The sequence below is a fragment of the Thermobia domestica genome, chromosome 16 (assembly GCF_964235325.1).
Source record: "Thermobia domestica chromosome 16, izTheDome1.hap1.1, whole genome shotgun sequence".
Lineage (NCBI taxonomy): Eukaryota > Metazoa > Arthropoda > Insecta > Zygentoma > Lepismatidae > Thermobia > Thermobia domestica.
The window spans coordinates 176,821,220-176,843,225 of NC_137469.1; the positions used below are offsets into that span (position 1 = coordinate 176,821,220).

A 22,006-nucleotide genomic window follows, 5' to 3' on the forward strand; every position below is an offset into this window, starting at 1 on the left:
AAAAGAGATGTTCGAATGACGGGGAATCGAATGGAGACTAAGATTTACAACCTTATTTCATTCAACTGATCCAGATTAGATATTCTCAGTTAATTTAAACCATTTTCTAACTCAAGCATTTAGTTCTTTTTCCTTTCTTCTCACGTGCAGTATGTCTGTGGTTCGATCCCCATTAGCACCAAGTGAACTTTGTGGTGGACAATACACCATGTACTTGCTTTTCTCGGGTCCTCCCGTTTCCTGCTACTTTCTTCATTCTACCATTTCATTCATTTCTAATCATAACCGGAATGGCCCAGGTGGCTAGGCGGCAATTGCCACCCACACAGGGCCAAATCAGAAGAGGGGCCAAATGAAAATTTTAATTAAAGAGAGGTGGTCAGGAGAAAGAGAAAATGTGGAAAGGTGTGCGACAATTAATATTCTTGTGAACATTCACTGCAACAATCTGCATGCATCAAGTTCTAGCGTTTCATAAAAATTTTCTGGCGACTCATATCTCCTATAAAGTAAGAATGGGCCATATCAACTTCAGAGTTATGTCGCTGCAAGCAAAAACAATAGCGAAATCCTCGTGGAATCCTCGTGGAGAGGTACCCGAAGGTATAACGGCTTGATAATACAATTCTTGAGACTTTAGTTTCTTGGCCCAGAAAAAATAACAATTTGAAACTCAACAGAGAGAGATCTGAGATCACTTTTGTGATTTATGATATCACGGAGTCACCTGCACACCATCGCCTCTATAGCAATATCCCGTGGTTTCGGCATTGTTGAGTCACTCATAATGTGCTCTGTGGCTACTAAAGAATGGTGTGCTTTATTTAAGATAATAGAGTGCTTTTATTGTGGGAAAACAGTGGGCAATTGATGTATGGTGGTTGGGGGGATTGAGAATTCGGGGCCAACATAATATATCAGCCGCCGGGGCCAAGTAGTAGCCGATCCGACCCTGTCGCCATCTCCTTTAACCTAGCCGGCGTAACCGTGGGACGTAAAACTAAAATATTTCATTTCATTTCACATGCAGTATGTAGTGAAGTAATTATACACACAACAATTTATAACGAGGTTGATACTCATTGGATAACACGCTTAATTGAGGATATTGCCCACGCACTAACTGCAGAGTAAAAGTCTCACGAGTAAAGTGTACGAAACTGAAATACTGTAGCTGGGAAATCTGTATGTTGTTAGGAAGGACTTGACGTGACTAACGTCTGGGAGAATTACTAGCAGCAAGACAGTGGGGTACAAGAAATGCAATTTATAGCAGACACTGTTACGTTTGAGTTCAGCATGAGCATGAGGCGATTAGAAGCTGGAGACTGCATTGACCAAGTGCATGAAATGTTATTACATAAAAGTAAACATGACAATCGATTTGTAGATCAATTAAAAGTGTATGAGACAAGCAGTACCATTAACAACAGAGAGCGGCGCAAATCTGTCTTCAACATTGGGGGGATGGGTAAGACAATTCCCATATATATAGTAAGGATTTCCACATCATGACAAAAGCACGTGTCAACGTAACACGTGTAATTGCTTGTAAACAAGCCTAGCAGACGAGAATCCAATACGGAAGACACCGAGGAACGCCGAATGAAGACGGACCTCACGAAGGACCCGAAGAGGACAGATAAAAACTCAAGCACCGAGGGATCCAGCATCAATCGACCAACTGCTCGCTTAATCTTTACCTTCCTATGTCGCTGTGGACTAGGAGCACCTCTTCCTTACCCTATGTCGCACTGGACTAGGGATCCCATCTTAAACTTATAATTCAAATCTAACGTACAACCTGCTAAGTGTTCTGGAAACTGCCATAAGTGGAAAGGGCACCCGGCAATACATTTAATATTCCTTCATTTGGTTATTGAGGAGCAGACATTGAATCAGAAACATTTGTATTTATTATATTTTGTAATAAAATTTGGTGAAGGGAAAAGTCGTCTGGACCATCAATTAGACTCTACCTGTAAAATCATTGCGATATATATATATATATATATATATATATATATATATATATATATATATATATATATATATATATATATATATATAAGCGATGCTCAAAATATTTATGAAGTTGAAAAATAATGCTGTGATGCTGTGGAGGATCAGTGGAGCAGAGTTGTCTTCAACATTAGAAGGCGGGCATATTTGAGGCTTATTCTCGGGAAACATCAATTTCATCTCACTTTCCTTGGTGGTAATGGAAAACAAATCATCACATTTTTCTCCAAAAAACACATTTCAAATCAGATTATTGGGGGGACAGTTCCCCTCCCCGTTCCAATATTGGAGGGGACATATCCCCGAGGATTTGTGCCAGTAACAACAGAGTACATCAGACAAGTATTAATCCCCGGCAACTAGAACAGGTGTCTGCAGTAAATGAATCGGAACAGTATTCCGGTGGTGCAAATTGAATGTTAGTTTGTCTCATAATCATAAATTTGCTATTTTAAGTTGATGGGCATAAAGTAATCCCTTGTTGGTTGGAAATATGACCGACATTTAGAAATGTTACTCCTAGATGGTAGAATAATAAATAGCTGTATTCCTGCTTTTCTGAATTTGGCGGTTAGTCTTATTCCAGTCATTTTGAGAGTTTTACGTTAGTGTGTCTCATAAATTTGCTATTTTAAGTTGTTGGACACAAAGTTGATAGGAGATGTGACTGATATATAATAATATCATCCCTAGATGGCAGTATAATTCATAGCTGTTAGTCTTATCCTGTGCACTGTTCAGTTCAGTTAGGGGTGGACGGTTCCTGGAAACGTAAACCGCGGTTTCGGTTTGTTACTTAAACCGGTTTGGAACGGTTAACTGAAACCAAACCGTCTCTAAACCGAACCGAACCGTTCCCAAACCGAACCGAAACCGGTTAACCGGTTTTTGGAACACCCCTAAGTTCAGTTCCTGTAATCCCTGTAGATTTTTGAGAGATTTTCTAATTTCTTTCTTTTGCAAGATATAGGGGAAGGTCGTCTGGTATCGGACACCTTAGCTTTTTTTAGTCTGTCAAGCTGAAAAATAGCTATATCAAATTACTTAATGCACAAAATGATACCTTGGTATCTTATACACAACATGTTAAAAGTGATTTGACAGGTAGAAACTAATAATATTTATTTTTGTAAAAAATCAAAGATAATACAAATTAGCGTCCTTATAGAGTGGAGGGTGGTATCGGACAAACATAAAACTATAGTTAATCGGTCTTTTGAGATAACAGAGCAACTTACAATTGCTAGCTGTTTACTTGCAGGAGTTCTTACACACAAAATACAGTTTTATTAGGCTTTGAAACACAGCTTAAAATAAAAGTAAAACATAGATCTTAAACTTCTTAGTCTCATCTCCACTCATTTTTTATTGTGACACAAATCATAATGATGAAACAGTTTGTCTTCAACATTGGCATATTGTTCATGGACCAAGTCTTTATATATGTTACACTATATCCAATCTTCATCAAAAGACTCCCCGCAGTTTATGATGTTTAGTTTTCAGCAAGTTTGTAAGTTAGTTTTAATAATTCTGGTTTACTTAGTGGCATTAGTTGACTATCCAAAGCCTTTACATGATTGAATAGTATTTCCTCTTGGTCGCGATCAAACGTTCTACTAAACGTGCCTTGTTATCCGAGCAGCAAGTCTTAGCTCTTGCTTATTTCCCTTTCAACAGTTTTTGTTTTGACACAATTTCCTAATGTACTCTTAGGAGCACCACATCTAGCACAGCTGCACGTAGTACCATTTATTTGGAAATAACTTTGTCCATGGCCAACCATATATTTTTTTCATCCCAGTTGCCATGTATTTTCCCCATGGTTTCCTGAAAAAGCCAGAAACCACTAAAAAATGTCAAGTTTGTTTACCAATGTTTAGTCCGATACCACCCGATTCCACTTTGTCCGATACCAGCCGAACGACTTGCAACGTATGAATAGCTATCTACCGGCTTGTAACAACACGAATGCAACTATATGTCTAAATTATAATATAAACATCCTAATAAATGTTGTGATAACAACAATATATAAATACACTTATTTTGTAATAAGTTACAGCCACATAAATCTATCTCCATGCACCTGACCAGTCGTAAAAATACAAAAACCTTGAAGCACGAGACACACCGTTCATCGGACAAATCCACTATGGTGTGGACTTTGTTAGTTCATTCCGATCAACTCACTGTAAGCTTAACAGGTGCTCTCCTAAGCGGGAAATAACGAAAACTGCTTTTGTCCGATACCGCCCGCTGTCCGATACCAGCCGACCTTCCCCTATTTAATATTAAGAGGTGGGTACAACATGACCTTCTTTTGGTAGTCCGAGTTCCAAAAAATACCTAGATAGTGTGAGGGTTAATGCAGAAGACTTTCTTGCCGAAAAGTTTTGGCACAGAAAGCTAAATTCAGTTGCTACTATTTATTACAAAAAAATAGATTTGTTTACAATACTGTTAAAAAATATTTATTAGACAATAACAATTCCATCTGTGGATATCTAGAAAAGACCGGCGCGGCATATTCTGTAAATGCAAAAGCAATTTAGACCATTTTAGTATAACGATTATTCACTTAAGCTGACAACTCTATGCCTACTCTTTGTTTCACTGCTTATGTTTACAATTAGTATATTTATTCTTTCCGAGTTTGCTCTATATCCTAAATAAAGGGGAAATCTTTTTGAGGCAATGTTGTACTTGGAAAGTGATTACACTATCGAGTTAGCATAACAATAACACGTTAATAACTCACATCAAAATACGCACAATACTTACCTTTGTATTAATAATTTACAAATGGGTTGTCACAAAGCTTCATTTTCCGATTAAAATTTTCCTTATCTGCTGTATCTATTAAGTTTGAAATTAACGGTAAGCAGGATGTTCGCGAGTAAGCTCGTGGACTACAGATCTCTGTGCTTAAATTTCACGTGATCCTTGAACACTGCGTGCCGCGGGGGGGGAAGGGGCTAGCGGGGCAACGGGCCCGGGGGCGCCGAAGTAAGCGACTTAAAATTCAGGAGAAAAACAGAAAAGAAAACAAGGAAAGAAAAAAGAGAGAGGAAAATTACTTTGAATGTTACTAGTATGTACTTAAGTCCTCTTCCTGCTTTAGAAAGTGGTCCTATAATGTTACTTATGTTATTAGGAAAATGCATGTGCACATATGTTAAATGGAAGGGGAAAAAGTAATAAAAAGTGCTCAAAATCAAGGAAAAGCAGGGTTTATTTTTGAAAATTTTATTACGCTTCGCGCCAACCATGCTGGCACTTCGTAACTGACCTGTTGACTTCACTCATATGTACGGGGCGCCGTCGTATACTCTCGCCCCAGGCGCTGATTTTCCACGACCCGGCAATGTTCTTGAAAATATAAAAAGGGGAGTAAGGTAGGTGAAAAATCAACTGATGATCATCATTGATCTTTGGAAAACTTTTGTATAATAATTTAATATCACAATGTTCTGCTTTGAATTAGTTTGGCTGCTTTCGTCAGAATTTTGGACTCTCACTTCAGAAAAGTGATTTAGGTAGGTATTCAATATAGAAAACTCATTTAGATAGAACTGAAAATCTCATTTAAGATTTTCATGAAATGCTACCGTTTTTAGGTCAAAAAAAGGGAATTACTCTTGTTCTCGACTTTGGGAAAACTTATTCCGGAAAAGCTAGGAATCATCATGAAATTGAGTGAGTCTGCCGTTTTAGGGTACAAAAATGCAATTTTAGCTTAGGATTAGAATTTTTATTAGGAAAACTTTGGAAAGGAAGCGGAAATATTTCAAAACATTACTGAATTTGATTTCACGTCAACAAATGTTTTGGTTCAGAAGCCAGAGAGTTTCAAATTTACCATTAATCTTGTCAACTACAGAACGAAGGTAGTTCCATACTCTCCGTAGAAGAGGAAGTTACATATTATTTAAGGGAAATTTACTTTAACTTATACTTTCACTTGTAGAATAATTTATTACGTTCATACAAAACATGATTACAGTTTATTAAGAAGACATATTACTTGCATCATTGTGTATCCTGGGCATATCAATATCGAAGTATTTGTTCATAGTTCTGTCATACGGTTGCATGTATGAAAATGTTCTGTGTCCTGGTGGTGGTGGCGGAGATAATGGTACACGGTTCCTGATTGGCAATCTCATGAATCCACTGTGACGTGAAGGAGTGCTAGGTTCTCCTAAAATACCTCCCAGAGCTGAAATTGCTAGAGCTGCTTTTCCAATGAAGATCGCTTTAACTGCAACGGCAATAAGAATCGCTAAGAAGAAAGGCACAATCCCTGCATTCATCATCATAGGTACCATTAATGAGTAGGTTCCGATTCTCTTTGTTCGTCCTCTGCCTAAAAGAAAGAAAGATGCATGTAATAGCAAAATAAACCTTACATAGGTCGATATTATCTCAGATCATCAGTTCCCCAAACAGATAACTTGTTATTATACTTAAATTAACTTAAAATAGTAAATAAGAATGTTTATATTTGACTGGAAGTTTAAATTATTAAAGGATAAATATTGTGATGTATTTTCCTCGTAACATAAACGGGTGTCTCTGGCACGTTAAAATTGAAATGACTGTTTACAACCCTGCTTAATAGACCATTCGAATTAGGTACCTCTCGTGGACACAATTGGTAATGATTTTTTCTGTTCACAAGATTGTTGTAGTAGTGGTCGTAATCAACATACTAAAAGTCCTTAATGATCCGCCTTGTGTTAACTCCGCCATCTTGGAAAATGGCGGACAAACACACATCTTCATTCGGTTTTCGCCTAATTTCTCGAAAACGGTTAATTTTAGAAATAAAATGAATTAGACCAATTTGAAAAAGCAGAAAACTTCTTATTAGACAGAGCTTTTACGTTTTTCTCAAAAGTACTATCACCATCCACACGGCATTTTTGATGAGGTGATGTGTAGTGAGAAGATCGGCATCCCTCGAGATATATTTGTGATTTTTTTTTCTTGCTCGTAAGTAAACAAATTTTCTCTTTACAGTATCGTTGTAATTGTGGTTCTCATCAACATACTGAAAGTCCTAAATGATGCGCCTTGTGCTAACTCCGCTGGACTTGATTTTTTCATCAGAAAGAAAAATTTCTTGTGGAACTGTTACTTGGTGTCCTTCTTCACCTCGCAGTCTGCACATCTTTTTGTGGCGTATCTCCGAGCTCTTTCAGCACTTTTTGTGTTCTTGGTAGTTTCACCATACCCATCAAATACCACAGTGCAGTTCAAACCATAATTATTTTAAGAAGATAAGCAATGTGAGTAGAAAGGATGTCTTCAAATATGCTTCGACGAGGCCATGGCAAACGGTGAAGTATAAAACCACCATCAACAACAAATTTACATTCGTTAGAGTGAAGTGTCTATGGATCCATTGTGTCGAAACATGAAAAGAGTCTTGATTTGACACATTTTCTCGTTAATCAAGTAGAGATTGTGGTAAGGAGGAAAGTTCATATTTAAAACAGTTCTTCAGTTGGCTGTTGTCATGAACTGTTTTTATGATTCTTTGTGTGAATAATAGCCATACAAAAGACAAGCCTTTTCCGTAGGCCAGAATTCTATTCATGAGCACGATGTAAACAACCGATAGCTCGAATCTGTTTCAAGAATTTTTCTTGCTCATCTTCTTTGTCTCAGCCCTTTCCCACTTATGTGTAGTCGACATTTCTAATGAGTCCGCTCCATACAGCCCAGTTTTGGAATTTTTCCCCTGTTAAACCTCCCTCCCTAAAATCATTGTTTACCAATGTACGCTAGAAAAAACTTTACATTGTATTGAAATCAGTAACAAACTGAGACCAAGAAATATACAAAAACGCGGCGAGGACACCCGATGTGCTGACCACACATCTCACCAAAACGCCTAGTGGACGGCGATGATTCTTCAGATCTCTAAAAATATGGAATTTAGTTTACGAGTTGAATAATGGTCAATTAACCAGTAAAACATTTCGATAATCCTGCAAAAGTGACATTTCTTTTAGCTAATTTATAATTTGATGATCCAAAAAGTGGCCATAGTTTTTTAGAGAATGCTTACCTTTTGAGAGGAACGTAAAAGCTCTATCTAGTAGGAAATTTTCTACTCTTTCACATTGGTCTAGTTCATTTTCTTTCTAAAATTAACCGTTTTCGAGAAATTTGCCGAAAGTCGAATGAAAATTTGTGATCGTCCGCCATTTTCCAAGATGGCGGAGTTAGCACAATGCGGATCATTTAGGAGTTTCAGTATGTTGATGAGAACCATAATTACAACGATACTGTGAAGAGAAAATTTCTTTACTTACGAGCAAGAAAGAAAATCACAAATATATCTCGAAGGGTGCCGATGTGCGCACCACGCATCATCTCATCAAAAATGCCGTGTGGATGGTGATAGTGCTTTTGAGAAAAACGTAAAAGCTCTGTCTAATAGGAAATTTTCTACTCTTTCAAATTGGTCTAGTTCATTTTCTTTCTAAAATTAACCGTTTTCAAGAAATTAACTGAAAACCGAATGAAGATATGTTCGTCCGCCATTTTCCAAGATGGCGGAGTTAGCACAAGGCTGATCATTCAGGACTTTTAGTATGTTGATTAGGACAACTATTACAACAATCCTGTGAAGAGAAAAATTCATTACCAATTATGTCCACGAGCACCATATACGAGAATCCTAATTCGACTGGCCTATAAACCATAACTTGTATGCTGTAATGTTATAAAAGGGAAAGAAAACAACAATCATTTTAAATATTTTACACAAATACGCCATTTTGAGCAGTGTTGTGAATTTTATCAATGTTTATCAAATATCCGGAACGATTTGAGATATCGAAGCGCTGGTAATAGCCAAATAGTTTGTACGTCCATTACAGACCATATACGTAAATAGATATACTTATTTAAGCATTTTCTTTTTTCGAAATAAAGCCTTTCAAAAAAATCAAATATTCAAGGCCTTCTAACTTGGCTCCTATTCATTCGAAATAAGTTGTGCCATGATCATGGTATCCAACACTGACGCACTTTCGATGTGCATTACCCTGTCCATCTCCGTTGTGCTATTTAATGCTATTAAAAAAAACTTTTGAAAAAAATAACTTTATACTGGGTTGGCAACACTGTTTATTGGGTGTTTCTGTTTAATACACGCAAAGATGTCCTCCTGCTCATAGTTGCTTCGTGCGAAGTTTCTCTTTTCTTCCCTTTTTGGTTTCTTTGGTATCAAAGTTAGACATTATAAATGGTGCACCCTATACCCTAATATATATTAGGTTGGGCTCTGTTTGCATCTTCCAGGTTCTTCGAGTCTTATCCATAAAATAGTTCTATATCAGGTCAAAGTAACCCATGACACAAATTACCTCAATGACCTGTGCGCATATTTGCGGATCCCAAACGTTTCAGATATCCTCTGATCTGATTGGTCGATACAGATACGATATCACAAGACATGATCTACATATAGCACAAAGTAAACGGTGAACGGTGTCGGCTCTGGTAGATGAGTGGGCTAGTGCAACATGCCAGTAAGGAAAATGTTTTTGGCGTGGGTTCAAATCCTGCCTACGGACAGTTTTTTTTTACTACTTTTAAAAATTTTTATAACACTTCTTTCGTTAAAATAAGATTAAAAATAATATTCAAAAAGTGATTTAACGATCATTTTTTTTAAATTTTCATTAAAGTTCTTTCATTAAAATAAGTTTGCCCTTGTACTATATAGATCCACAGCTAATGTGGTAGTAGTTGTAGTAGTAGTAGTAGGAACGGGTTAGAAGCCCTGCAGGGGTTGTTTGGGTTCTGTTCTCGACATCAAATTGCCAAGAATGCTGAAACGTTTGGGATCGGCAAAAATGCGAACTGTGCGTCAACGAAGTTCAACTGTTGAACGAGGATCATAATGATGATGATTTTGAGTTTTACGTCCCGTTCAGCAGTGAGGCTATATGAGACGTGGACCTACTGATTAACGTGGAATCCGAACCACATGAGCTCCCGCCGGGAATCGAACCCGGGCCTCCCAACGAGGATCATAACCAAGTTCGGTGAAAATGTCTGTTGCACCAACAACGTTCAAGGGTTAAGTTTAGGTCAAATGGTGGATAAACTTGGTTTTAGCTTGAACGAATTTGAGGGTTTAAACTGTGTTGATCCAAGTCAGTCTGTTTACATTCAATAATATCTTTGTGTTTTTTCTACTAATGAAATTACATCTATCGTTTTCGGAAAAATTGTTTGCTCGTGGTTTCATTATTTTTCCCATCACAATTACGATCACTGAAATTAAACTACTGACAACTCTATGCACACAATCTCGAAAGTCGAAATCACCGGCACGCTATCTTGTTAAACGAAGATTAGAAACAAAAGACGACAACCAATCAGAGTCGATTTTACAAATTGACCGAAGTTTACTTGAACCAGATGTACTGAACTCCGACTTTCAATGGTACAACAGAAGTCCTTGAACCACGTTTTGACTTGAAAGTTTAATGTTGAACGCGTTTGAGTGAACGCTCGTTTAAACTTCGTTGGTGCACACGGCTACTTGTGTTGTATACGACCTCAAGTCTTGAATGCATTTACAATATAGAATCTTCCAAAAAAGTAAAAGCTGTAACTTTGAAAATACTACTTACAATTTTGTATTTTTTTTTTTTTTTTTTGTAATATTTAGTGGAAACGTTAATAATTTTTGTTATCAACAATGAGCGGATGTAAACGTTGACATCATAACCGCAAATCACGTGACAAATATGGCGTCTACTCAAGAGAAAGCGCAGAGTGTGACGTGGTTTTGTGAGTTAAAATCTAGTGTTTTGGTGAGAAGAAAATTCCGACAAAAATATCAGAAACAACCACCTGCAGGTTGAAGTATCAAGAGATGGTGCGATAAGTTCCTAGCTACCGGAAGTGTCTTGGACTTATCTCGTAGCGGAAGGCCAACAACCAGTGTTGATGTGATTCAGTCCGTACAGGAAAGCGTGTTGCGAAGTCCAAATATATCGTTGAAACGCAGTTCCTTGGAGCAGCGAGTGCCAATGACAACGCTACACAATATCGTTCGTAAGAAAATAAAGGCAAAGCCTTACAAGTTGGAACTTGTACAGGAATTGACGGAAGAAGACTTTGACATAAGAAGTGAGTTTTGTGAAATGCCGTTCTTGGATTCCCGAAAAGACTTCAGCAATGTTTGGCCGTAAATGGTGCTCAGCTGGAGGTTTGACGTTGAAAAAATGCTTAGAAACAATGTTTCAGACTTTCTTACAAGTCCATTAAAATTTTGTACAAATACAATAAATGGTTACAAAGTTACAGCTTTTTACTTTTTTTTGTAGGACTTTTGGAAGACCCTGTAGAATAGAGACAAAGGTATGTTCTAAGTTTGCAAAGACAAATTTTAACTTAATAAACATATATCATGAAGGTAATAACTATTAAATGATTAGGGAGAACTTTGAAGTAACGTCAAACGTGTGTTTGTTATGAAAAGTACTCCCAAAATGTCACATGACCCCTTTCTATTGAAAATTTTGGACCTGAATCCAAGATGACCGTCATGATTATACTATATAATAATAATAGATACAGTTTTACCTTCATTATGTATTTCCTCTAGTCGTTCTAAATTCATAAGATACCCTTGCCTGACAGGCCCGCAACCAGAGGCGGGCTAGGGGGCCTGGCCCCCCTAAACTTTTCGTGGTCCCTCCATACCTCAACACAAAAAACATAACTTAGATATGTATAAGAGAATTTATAATGACTTGGCCCCCCTTAACATATTCATGCCTCCCCAAAACCTCTGTGGCTGGTTGCGGGCCTGTTACCTGATACTGTATACTGCAAATGCAATAAAAACTTGAAGTCGCTTGGGCACTATGTACACCCATGTCCAAAATGATTGTCGCATATCTATAACTGTCTTCTTGTAAGAATATAATTTGATAATGAGTTTGCAGGGTACTTTTAATACTGACACTATATGTATAATTGGAAAATGTATGTTTGTGGTAAATTTCATAGGAAAAGAATTATAAATACGAAAATTAGAATGAGTAAAACAAAATGTTGCTAAATGAACAAGAAAGTTTTATTTTCATTTTATTGTTCTTATTTACTGCTCTTTTGACATGAAATTTGCCACATAGACTACATCTCTTTGCCGATTATACACATACCAACATTATAAGAAATACCGGGCAAATTCGTTATCAAATTATATTCCTACAACAACATATTTATAGACATGCGACAATAATTTGGGACATGAGTGTACCAGCTAACTTTTCGCAGCATTTTCGAAATATGAATAAGGAAAATCTTCTCTATGCCCTCCTGATCTACTGAGAAAAATTAAAGTTATGAAATCTAAGTTGTACGTCCAACGGTTATGCCGGCTAGGCTAAAGGAGATGGTAATGACTAGAAATGAATGAAAAGGTGGAGTAAAGAAAGTGGGAGGAAACGAGAGAACCCTTAGAAAACCCACGCACGCGGTATTTGTTCACCACAAAGTTCACTTGGAGTGAGCTGGAATCGAACCAAGGACTTAATGCACCAGAGGTGAATGCCTACCATTGAGCTACCGCGGCCCAATTAAAGTTTATCACTTGAAACTAATGAGAATAAAGATTATCTAATGTATTAATTGTTGTATACAAAGATAAATGAAGTAAGAAAGTTTTGTTCTTTTACTTTTAAGCGAAAACCTTTCTCGCTATGACTTTCGTCACGAGTTGCCTGGGATTCATAATATATATATATATATATATATATATATATATATATATATATATATATATATATATATATATAGATAGATAGATAGATAGATAGATAGATAGATAGATATATAGATATATATATATATAGATAGATATATAAACCAGGTAACACAAATTGGAACAGAAGACGTTTTTAAAAAGGTATCACATGACGTCATTTTTTTGGTGATAATGTCATCAAATATCACGTGATCTGCGACGTCTTCTGTAAGGTGCAGTAGACGTCTACAGAGGACTATTTGTGCACCGTCATTTCTTTCACCTCGATTTCGTCGTCCGTAGACGTCTACTGATGACCTATATGGTACCATCATGGTACGTCATCTTTTTAACCTCAATCACGTCATCCTGGTACCTACTTGAGGTACCCTTTTGGTTATCCTGGTACCCATTGGTAATCATGTAAGAGAGATGTCAAAATTTGGTAGAACCGCGTGTTCAAGTAATGCCACTTGTGTTTTTAAGTTTACAATTGGAGCGTTCCTATGAAACCATGACCAGTGCTAGTAAAACTCGTATCACTGCCAAAAACCCACTTCTTTCCACTACCCTTACTAGCGCGTATACCCATAATCGCTGACATGCCTGTTCCCTTCGGACGCATTCCCGCGCGTTCGCACTGCCCTGACTTGATTAGATAGTATTTGTGCTTCTTAGTGGCAACATAGCAAAGGTTAGTTTAGTTTTAAAGTTTTATGCTACACATCTAGAAGCCGCATTAATAAGTAAATCGTAAAACAATCGTTGGGGTATGTTTAGCAGAAGGGTTCCAGAGGTACGTAAAAAATATAAAATTTATACAAATGGGTTGATGCAAGTACTTAGACCTCACATAACCCTAACCAAACCTATTATTAACAGAAATAAGTGAAATTCTATGATTTATTCGAAAATTATGCTGGACCCTAAAGTAACAATCTAACAAACTAATCTAACCTAAACTAATGTGAAAAGAAATCACCAAAATTGTAACATTTTTCTTAGAAAAAATTGCTGTACCTCTTCTGCTAGACATATGTCTAATTGTAATTTTTAAAACAATTCCGGTGGCACCCTTGAATTGTATCTATGCGAAAGTGGAAAGCTTTTAGGAAACAATAAGAAGGAAACTAATGAAAGATTTATAATTTATCAACAATTATTTCAAGCCATGTGCCAAAAGTAAACCTGTACGGGAAATTCAATGCAAATACTCACTTGTCTTAAATCTGATGTTTTTTTATTTTCACAGGAAGCTAATTTTCTTGTGGTTGTTCCCCTGTTTTAAGCGCGCGTTCGAAACGAGTAGACACTTTATATGGAGGCCATAGAACTTCACATTTTCGTGGAGTGAGCCAAATTTCGTTGGCAATAATAACTGAATTGCCTTCAGGCAACTGTATCTCCGGTTCTTCCTCAATGACACAATACATAGTTCTTCTTCACCCTAATTAAATGCAATGTTCTGAAAAGATAAGATGAGATAATTTACCTTCTCCTCCGGTATAGTAGCACAGTGGTCTGTTATGACAATCTTGCTGTAAAACGAGTACTTTTACTACTAAAAATTAAATTAACACTACACGACTTTCTAAATGATGGACACGCGCTATTCTATCATGTGATTCTATCAAGCACGACTCCCAGCATGCACTGTTCTAAGAACGTCCGCGGTTTTAGCACCTCAAAAAGACGTCCTTTTTAGGTGATGTTTGAGACGTCAGTTCTTTCAACCATTCTGGCACGTGATAAACACGTACAATTTCGGTCATGTTTGACACGTCCTTTTTACTACCATTTTGGTACGTGATAAAGACGTTCCAAATTTTCAAAAGACGTCATTTTGAATTCGAACCGCAAAAAAAGACGTTCATGGTCCGGTTTGTGTTACCTGGAAGACAAGAGTAGTTTGCTCTTGAGAGTGGGAACGCTCCAGAAATGCATTTATAATTTTGCCCATATTTCGTAAATAAAAGTTTCCGTAGTAATTACAGCATATGTTCAATTTCAGAAGTGTGAGAGAAAACATTTAGTGCTGTGGTCGGCACTTTTTATTGCAGTGCTTCTTGCATGTGAAAACACCAGAATGGCCAAGTTTTAATACAGAAAATTTGTCCATTACGGTAAAATATGAGGGTCTGCACCAGGACATTATTTATTTATTGAACAAATTTTCAGATACAGCATAATTTTGCCATTTCATGGAGGAAAATATTACCAAACAGGAAACAAGAAAAGAAAAAAAATAGAAATAAAGTATCTAGAACAATAGAACAGATGTATCCACAAAGAGTGCAAAAGTAATATTATTTGGCCAACATGCATTTGATTGCTCTGTCAAACACCAGGTAGCTTGAAAAAATGTCCACATCAGTTGTTAGATGATTATAATAGTTGGGTATTCCGTGAAAGAGACCTCTGTATAATTATCTACCTACGGCATGCAAGATGGAGTAGGTGGGTATTCCGGGTTTTGCGAGAAGGGACATATGAAGATAGTTCTTGAAGTAAGGTTTCCGATCTTAAATTTCCATTAACTATCTTATGAAGAAATTTCAGGTCAGAAATACGTCTGCGTACTCCCGGAGTCTAGATATTAAGATATCGCAAGAGTTCGTCCTTGGGTAATATTCGAACTGCGGAAACACGAAAGCGTACTACAGCAGTAAAGAAATTGAGAATAGAATTAAATCTAGAGAGATGTTTAGGTGCGGCAGTGGCCCATATGGGAAAGCAGCATTCGATCTTGGGCGCTAATTGTGTTTTATAAAATGTTGCTAATGATGTCACAGTGTATAATTCATTAAATCGGCAAAGAAGCCATTGATTTCTTAACTATTGAGGAGATGTGGTCAAAAGAACGTGAGTTTCGAGTCAAGGATGACACCCAGATCATTATGACTAGCAGGATGCGTTAATATGATATTTGGAGGGAACAAGAGGCATTTTCAGAGTAATGGTAATACTGTCACATTTCTTACTGTTACGTTTCAATTGCCACATAATGCACCAGTCTATAAAGTAATTTATGTCTTCCTGTAGGGCAATCGTATCATGGAAACACGATATTTCTCTGGATAACTTACAATCATCAGCAAAACGTAAACGGGACCTACTAGGATTCACTAATAAGTGTAAGTAGAGATCATCCATATACAGGAAAAATAACAGGGACCGAAGTATATTTTAGTGAGGCACACCAAGGTTCACATGTTGGGGGTTAGAAGTCGCCTCTGAACTTTCTGTTTACGGCCCTTCAAGTAGCTGGTGATTACAGTTAGAAATTTGTCATTTACATTAAACTTATTCGAAAGGTTGTGGAGGAAGATGAATGTGACTGACAGAATCAAAGGCCTTGGAGAGATCAAAATACACCATAACATCGAATTGATTATTGTTATTCATACACTTAACTGGATGGGAAAAAAGTGCTTAATGTTTGTGAGACTTGAGCTTTTCGGTAGAAAGATGTGCTAAGAAGTGTGAATGTAAGGAGACCTAAATTTAAGTAGCCCATCTTTGAAGATTTTATTTCGCAGATAATAGATATTACAGAAAGAAGAGATATTGGTCTATAAGAGGATACCTGATGTTTAATGCCTGATTTATATATTGGAATCACGTGAGCTAGTTTTCAGCTGATGAGATAATTCCCTTCCCAGAAGCATCTATTGAATAAAATGGATATTGATCAGATAATAGTTCAGTAGGTCAAAGAAAGTATATGCTTCATTAATTGCACTAATAGAAAATGAAAATCATGCCGAAAATAGCTTTTTCAATTGCCCTTTAAAAAAAGAGTCAATACCAAAATTTCAATTCTCCTAACAAGAATCAAAGGTGAATGTTTAACTGATTCCTGTGATCTATGGAGAACAAGTCACAAGCGTGAATGTTCTCTCTCCGTTTTTTCTTTTGTCTCTCCCTATCTCTCTCTCTCTCTCTCTCTCTCTCTCTCACTCACTCTCTCTCTCTCTCTCTCTCTGTGTCTGGGTGGGTGGGTGTGAGGGTGGGTGGGTGAATGAATGTTTCAAGAAAGAATGAAACGAAGCATGCAGATTCAGACCGATATTCTCCCACTCAAAAATTCACAAGAATTATTAGGAAAGTGATATTTGATGATCATTTAAGTTTCTGCTATTTAACTTATTAAAGAAAATTATAATTGTAAATTACTTTTCCCAGGCAATCACATTGATTCTACTGTATATTTTGAAGATTTATAAATATGTTAGAATTCTATTATAACAGAAAATACTGTAGAATCATTTCTTCCTTCCTTTTTACGTTTTTGAGATGTGACTTAGCAATCTATGACCCTACACAAATTAGGGTTTGAATTTCAGTAAATCGTAACATTCTAAGTAGGACAAACTTAGAAGGAACTATCAAACTGTATCTATGACGAAAGACTCTTTAAAAATATTAGTTTATTTAAAATAGTTGTTTGTGTGGACGTTCCAGTAAGTATAGAATAGAAACCAAACTTAAAATAACATCACAAAAGTTACCAAAGTGCTTGTGGTATCTTTGCACTATATATGCACACTTTGCATTGAAGAAAATTATTATTTATTTCATGTTACTTTAGGTTCTAGTGTTTTTCTTCCGGACTGTTCTTTTTTACTCAGACGCTAAGAAAAGTTACAACACTATTATTCTACTGCTTCTCCAACAATACATACAGTTTGGTTGTTCTTCACATATATAAAATTTGATAAAAGGCAGTATTTTAAATATAAACTTACTTTGAACAGGAGTACCTCTTTCTTCAGGACTGCATTGTTGCTTTTCTAGTTGAACTGATATGTCCAGCGAACTATCGTTATTTCTAAACACTTCAAGATTTAATCCAGGAAACAGTTCAACATTTAGTTTGTGTGTATCCATGATTGTATATGTTTTGTTTTTCAAAACTTCCAAGAACGGTCTCGATTCCTCTAGAGTAGGTAATGTCTCACTACAATTGTCAAGAGGAATTTGGAATGTATGTGGCAAATCATGATCAAAGTCTGATCTCATATCAGAGGTGGCTTTAACCAAATTAATATTTTCGAACAATGTATACGAATTAGAACAAGACACTCTGTTCAATTCTTGTAACATTTTGTGTTTCATACAACTAAGATCACCTCGAAGTGCGCAAGCTTTAAGTGAATAATTGCTGTCGTTTTCTGTTTTCTCATCTTGGAGAGCTATTGCACCAAAAATCGAAATAACAACAAACAAAATTAATGTTTCCCAGCACAATTTCATCTTTCACACAATATCAACAACACTGGTACGAATAAACACAAAATGTTCAAAGTATTGTAAATGGATGTATCAAAAGCAAAAAACAAACATCTGAAGTCACGCAATATTATAAGCTAACACTTCTGATTGATTAAGTCTTCATTAATTACAAAGCAATAAGTATCATGAGTTCGGAGGAAATTGTCCAAACGTTCCCACAATTTCATGTAAGTATCATTTTCACTACACACAAACTATTGCCACAAATGAACAGCTGTTAATGAGAGGTAAAGTAAGATACATTAAGATGTAAGAGGAGTGAAGTGCTTTTCTTTTATAAGTGAGAGTGAACAGGCAATTATATGAAAGAATAACTTTAATGCAGGTGTAACTATGTGTAATGTTTTAAAAATGACGTTATGAAGGTTGATCATGAAAATTGTCTCTCATGTTAGTTGGCAGAGGTCGGAGGTCATTATGCGTATCATAACAGAGAAACTAAAGCATTGTTTACATAAAACTCATAACGATGTCACAGAGTATGCTCTACTAGGTCCATATTTCTCCTGCCTTAAAGAATTTCACCTGCCTTCGCCTGTTAAAATTACATTTATTCATTTAAGCACTTCTTTCAAGAAAGATTCCAAAGATACTGGAAGACCATTACTGCAAGTATTACGAACTTAAAAAACAAAACGATATAAATGTAATAGAAAAAATAATTCAAATTCTTATCTTCTCGAAGAGAAGAAAGAGAAATTTAACTGAATAATAATGTGAAAAGTAATGTAAAGAAAAGTAGGAGCAGGGGCGGCGATTAGGGGACAGGAGGGGGCAGCTGCCCCCACTTTTTTGAAGTAACATCTTAATGTACATAAAAATGAAATGAAATCTTTAAGTTTTACATCCCATGGTTATGCCGGTTAGGCTAAAGGATACTTTAATAATGAGAAATGAATGAAATGGTGGAATGAAGAAAGAGGGAGGAAAGGGGAGAACCCCGGGAAAACCCACGAGCACGGTATTTGTTTCCCACAAAGTCCATACCTTAATGTATGTAGTTTCATTTTTAAATGTAAAGTTTTTGTATGTATTACTGGTTCATAGAAAAAATGGTGCAATGTAATATTTGCCGTTGCCTAAGTATGTACTGGTTATTTGCCTTCTCGTGGCGTTAAGAAAGCTACAGGAATTGCGTTTTAATTGCCACGGAAAATGGCTCAAAAATTAACCTATTAGAGCGCAACAATTCCATTGAACTGTCATTTCTTCTTACAAGGGCTCGATATCTTAATCAGCCGCTTTGAAACTAATTGAGACAAAATTTCGCAAAGAAACAAAGGTCTTTTACAAGTTATTCTTTAATTGCACAAAAATCGACAGTTCCTAAAATGTCTTTTTTTCTTTCTAATAGTAAGGAATATTGATTAAAAAGAGAGTAATTAGAAATAACTTCTAGCTTATCCATTGTTTTGCCCACAACAGTGGTTCTCAACCTAATTCCTATCACGACCCCCATTTTATCACATCCTCTTGCTAGCGACCCCCTTATAATTTCTGGTTTGTAATAAGCTTGTGTGGGATTTTTTTGTATACCTATTGCAGAGATCTCACGATATCCATCTATTTCTATAATAATAGATTTTTGCATATAGTGGATATAGTAACTTCTCTAAAAGCAAATGGATTGAAACCAAATTTGGTCAATTCATTCATATTACAAATATCGAATCCGATCCGTCATACTGTTTCAACATGGAGGCCATTCGAAAATTTTAAGACTTCATAACTCCCTTAATTTTTGGTCATATGATAAAAACATAAAGTTGTTTCTAATTTTGGTTTTAAAAAACTTGTACAATTGTTAAAAAAAATATTGAGTATTTTAAATGACTTAATAATGTGCGTCACGAAGATTGAACCGGATATTGCCGCAATAGTGAAATCACACCATGCTCAGGTATTTCATTAGCTTTCAATTTTAATTGTATTTCAATATGCAGATTTTGTTGCATTTGTATTATTCTGGTATTTCCCTAGGCAGTTCTCATTAGTTTCATATCGTACCTCTTTCATTTAAATTGATTTTTAAGCAACTCTATACCTGTTGGAAATGTTTAATAGATTTTTTTTGGTGTGATTCTTAACAGTGTGTATAAAAATAAAAATATGTCTATCAGAACAAAATCCAAATGACGCCCCTGAGTTATATGTAATATATACGGTTTTCATATTCATGTTGTGTTCTAACAGTATATAGGTAACGCACAATGTTTCTTACAAAAAGGTTTCTGTTTATAAAGGATCTCAATCCATTTTGTCCATGTTGTATTCGTTCTCTTTCCAGCAACCTCGAACCTTAAATGTGGTAATTTTTTTTAAATATATATAAGCATATACAGTACAAATGAAACGTTTAAGCATACCAAAAACATCCTTGATATCTCATGTCAAAGATACGTTTGGTAACAAAACATGGTGTTACAAAAATTTGTCACGAAATTTTGGAAATATATTCCTCACATCAAATAAGAAAAAAGTTCATATTATTGTGTACCGCAATGTGTAATCAAACAAAATATTTAATTGAATTTTAAAATGTGTATAAAATAGGCAATGTATTAAGTGGAGGCAGTTTGAATATTCTTTAGGATTCATAATCCAATGGAAAATATAGAGTGCCTTGACTTCTACAATGCAAATGACCGGCTTTGACTTCTAGAACTAGGAAGACTCAGAAAGAATGTGCAAGAATGTTGACATGACGGAAAAATCATATAAATACTACCGGATTCTCTTCTGGGTATTGGAAGTTCTATTTTGACGTCGAAACTGCCAGTCAGTTTATTCATCATTAGTTTTCTACTCCGTCATTCTGTCCATCAGAGGTTCTGCTTATCACCGTTATCAAAGTAAGTGATTATGCATTGTCTTCTCTGGTCTTTAAGTCATACCAGACCATACCATGCTCTGTGATTATTCAAATATTCAACATCAGATCATTAAATTCTTGTTCTAAATTATTTCTGTGTTATCGAATTTTATCTTTGAATTTCTATTCCCATGTTTAGGCCTATAATTAATTCTGAGCTACGTTTTCTACGGTCCCAAGACTTGCATTAATTTAAATTACTTCTTGGAGGAAATGGGTGGATGTCTAGGCCATTCAGTAATTTCATGTATGAGATTGGTTTGGAGTTCACAACCCAGTCAAAAGGTCTCCGTTCGACATGCCTCCGGAAGTTTCTAACTGCCTTTTACGTCACAAAACCGGTCACGTTTGAGGTAGATTGCGAACCTATTTAAGGGTTTACCATGGTGGAGTGCGCGGTCTTTTGGATAGTGGTACAAGCTATTTTGTATGTTGAAATTCACTGTTCAAATTGATTTCGGTATCGTAATGTTTCACCAAGAGCGGGAGTGTGCAATCATATTTCAAAGTGTATTTAAATGTTTTAGAATTTAAGTGCTAAGGTTGTTTTTAAGGTGGTTTAGGAATTTAAGGTTATATTACATAGAATACAATGTCATATTAGTTATTTAAGTTAAGAGGTTATTTTCCTTGCCTTATTTTGCTCATGCCCATTGATGAGTTAACAGAATTGTTAGATGACATACATTTACATGTAGTGAAATTAAAGAAAAAGTCAGCGCAAACGCAAACAAGAATTCCACATAAATATAATACTAGGCTAAACAGCAAAATGAATCAGGGAACGAATACAGAAACTCCAGCAAACAATTCGGTTAAGGTTAAGATTGCTCGAAATTTGTTGCCTATTCCGAGGTTCGATGTCAAAAGTGGTGATGATATACGTTTATTTATGAAAGAATATGATGACGTATGTAGGATCAATGGTTGGGACGAAACTAAGAAAAAGGAAATGTTACCTTTAGCATTTACAGGGCAATTTACGAAAAGGTTACAGGTATTTTTTACAGAGACGAGGTGAAAATCCA

The 22,006-nt window shown here is 36.0% G+C and overlaps 1 protein-coding gene across 1 annotated transcript; it reads right to left on the reverse strand.

Annotated features, from left to right (window-relative positions):
• Positions 1-5,980: 5,980 nt before the first annotated feature.
• Positions 5,981-18,082, reverse strand: LOC145672841 (uncharacterized). The gene is made up of 2 exons (XM_081741991.1): positions 17,560-18,082; positions 5,981-6,391 (listed from the first exon to the last, which is right to left on the reverse strand). Exons 1-2 carry the CDS (start codon positions 18,065-18,067, stop codon positions 6,033-6,035), a joined length of 867 nt encoding a protein of 288 aa, XP_081598117.1. The 5' UTR covers positions 18,068-18,082; the 3' UTR covers positions 5,981-6,032.
• Between the last annotated feature and the right edge of the window lie 3,924 nt (positions 18,083-22,006).

Bases quoted from the DNA above. Each gene is read 5' to 3' on its own strand.
- LOC145672841 (XM_081741991.1), bottom strand. From the start codon at position 18,067: ATGAAATTGTGCTGGGAAACATTAATTTTGTTTGTTGTTATTTCGATT. The intron at 6,392-17,559 runs GTAAGTTTATAT...TCTTTCTTTTAG, and splicing joins AAGAGGTACTCCTGTTCAAA to GCAGAGGACGAACAAAGAGA.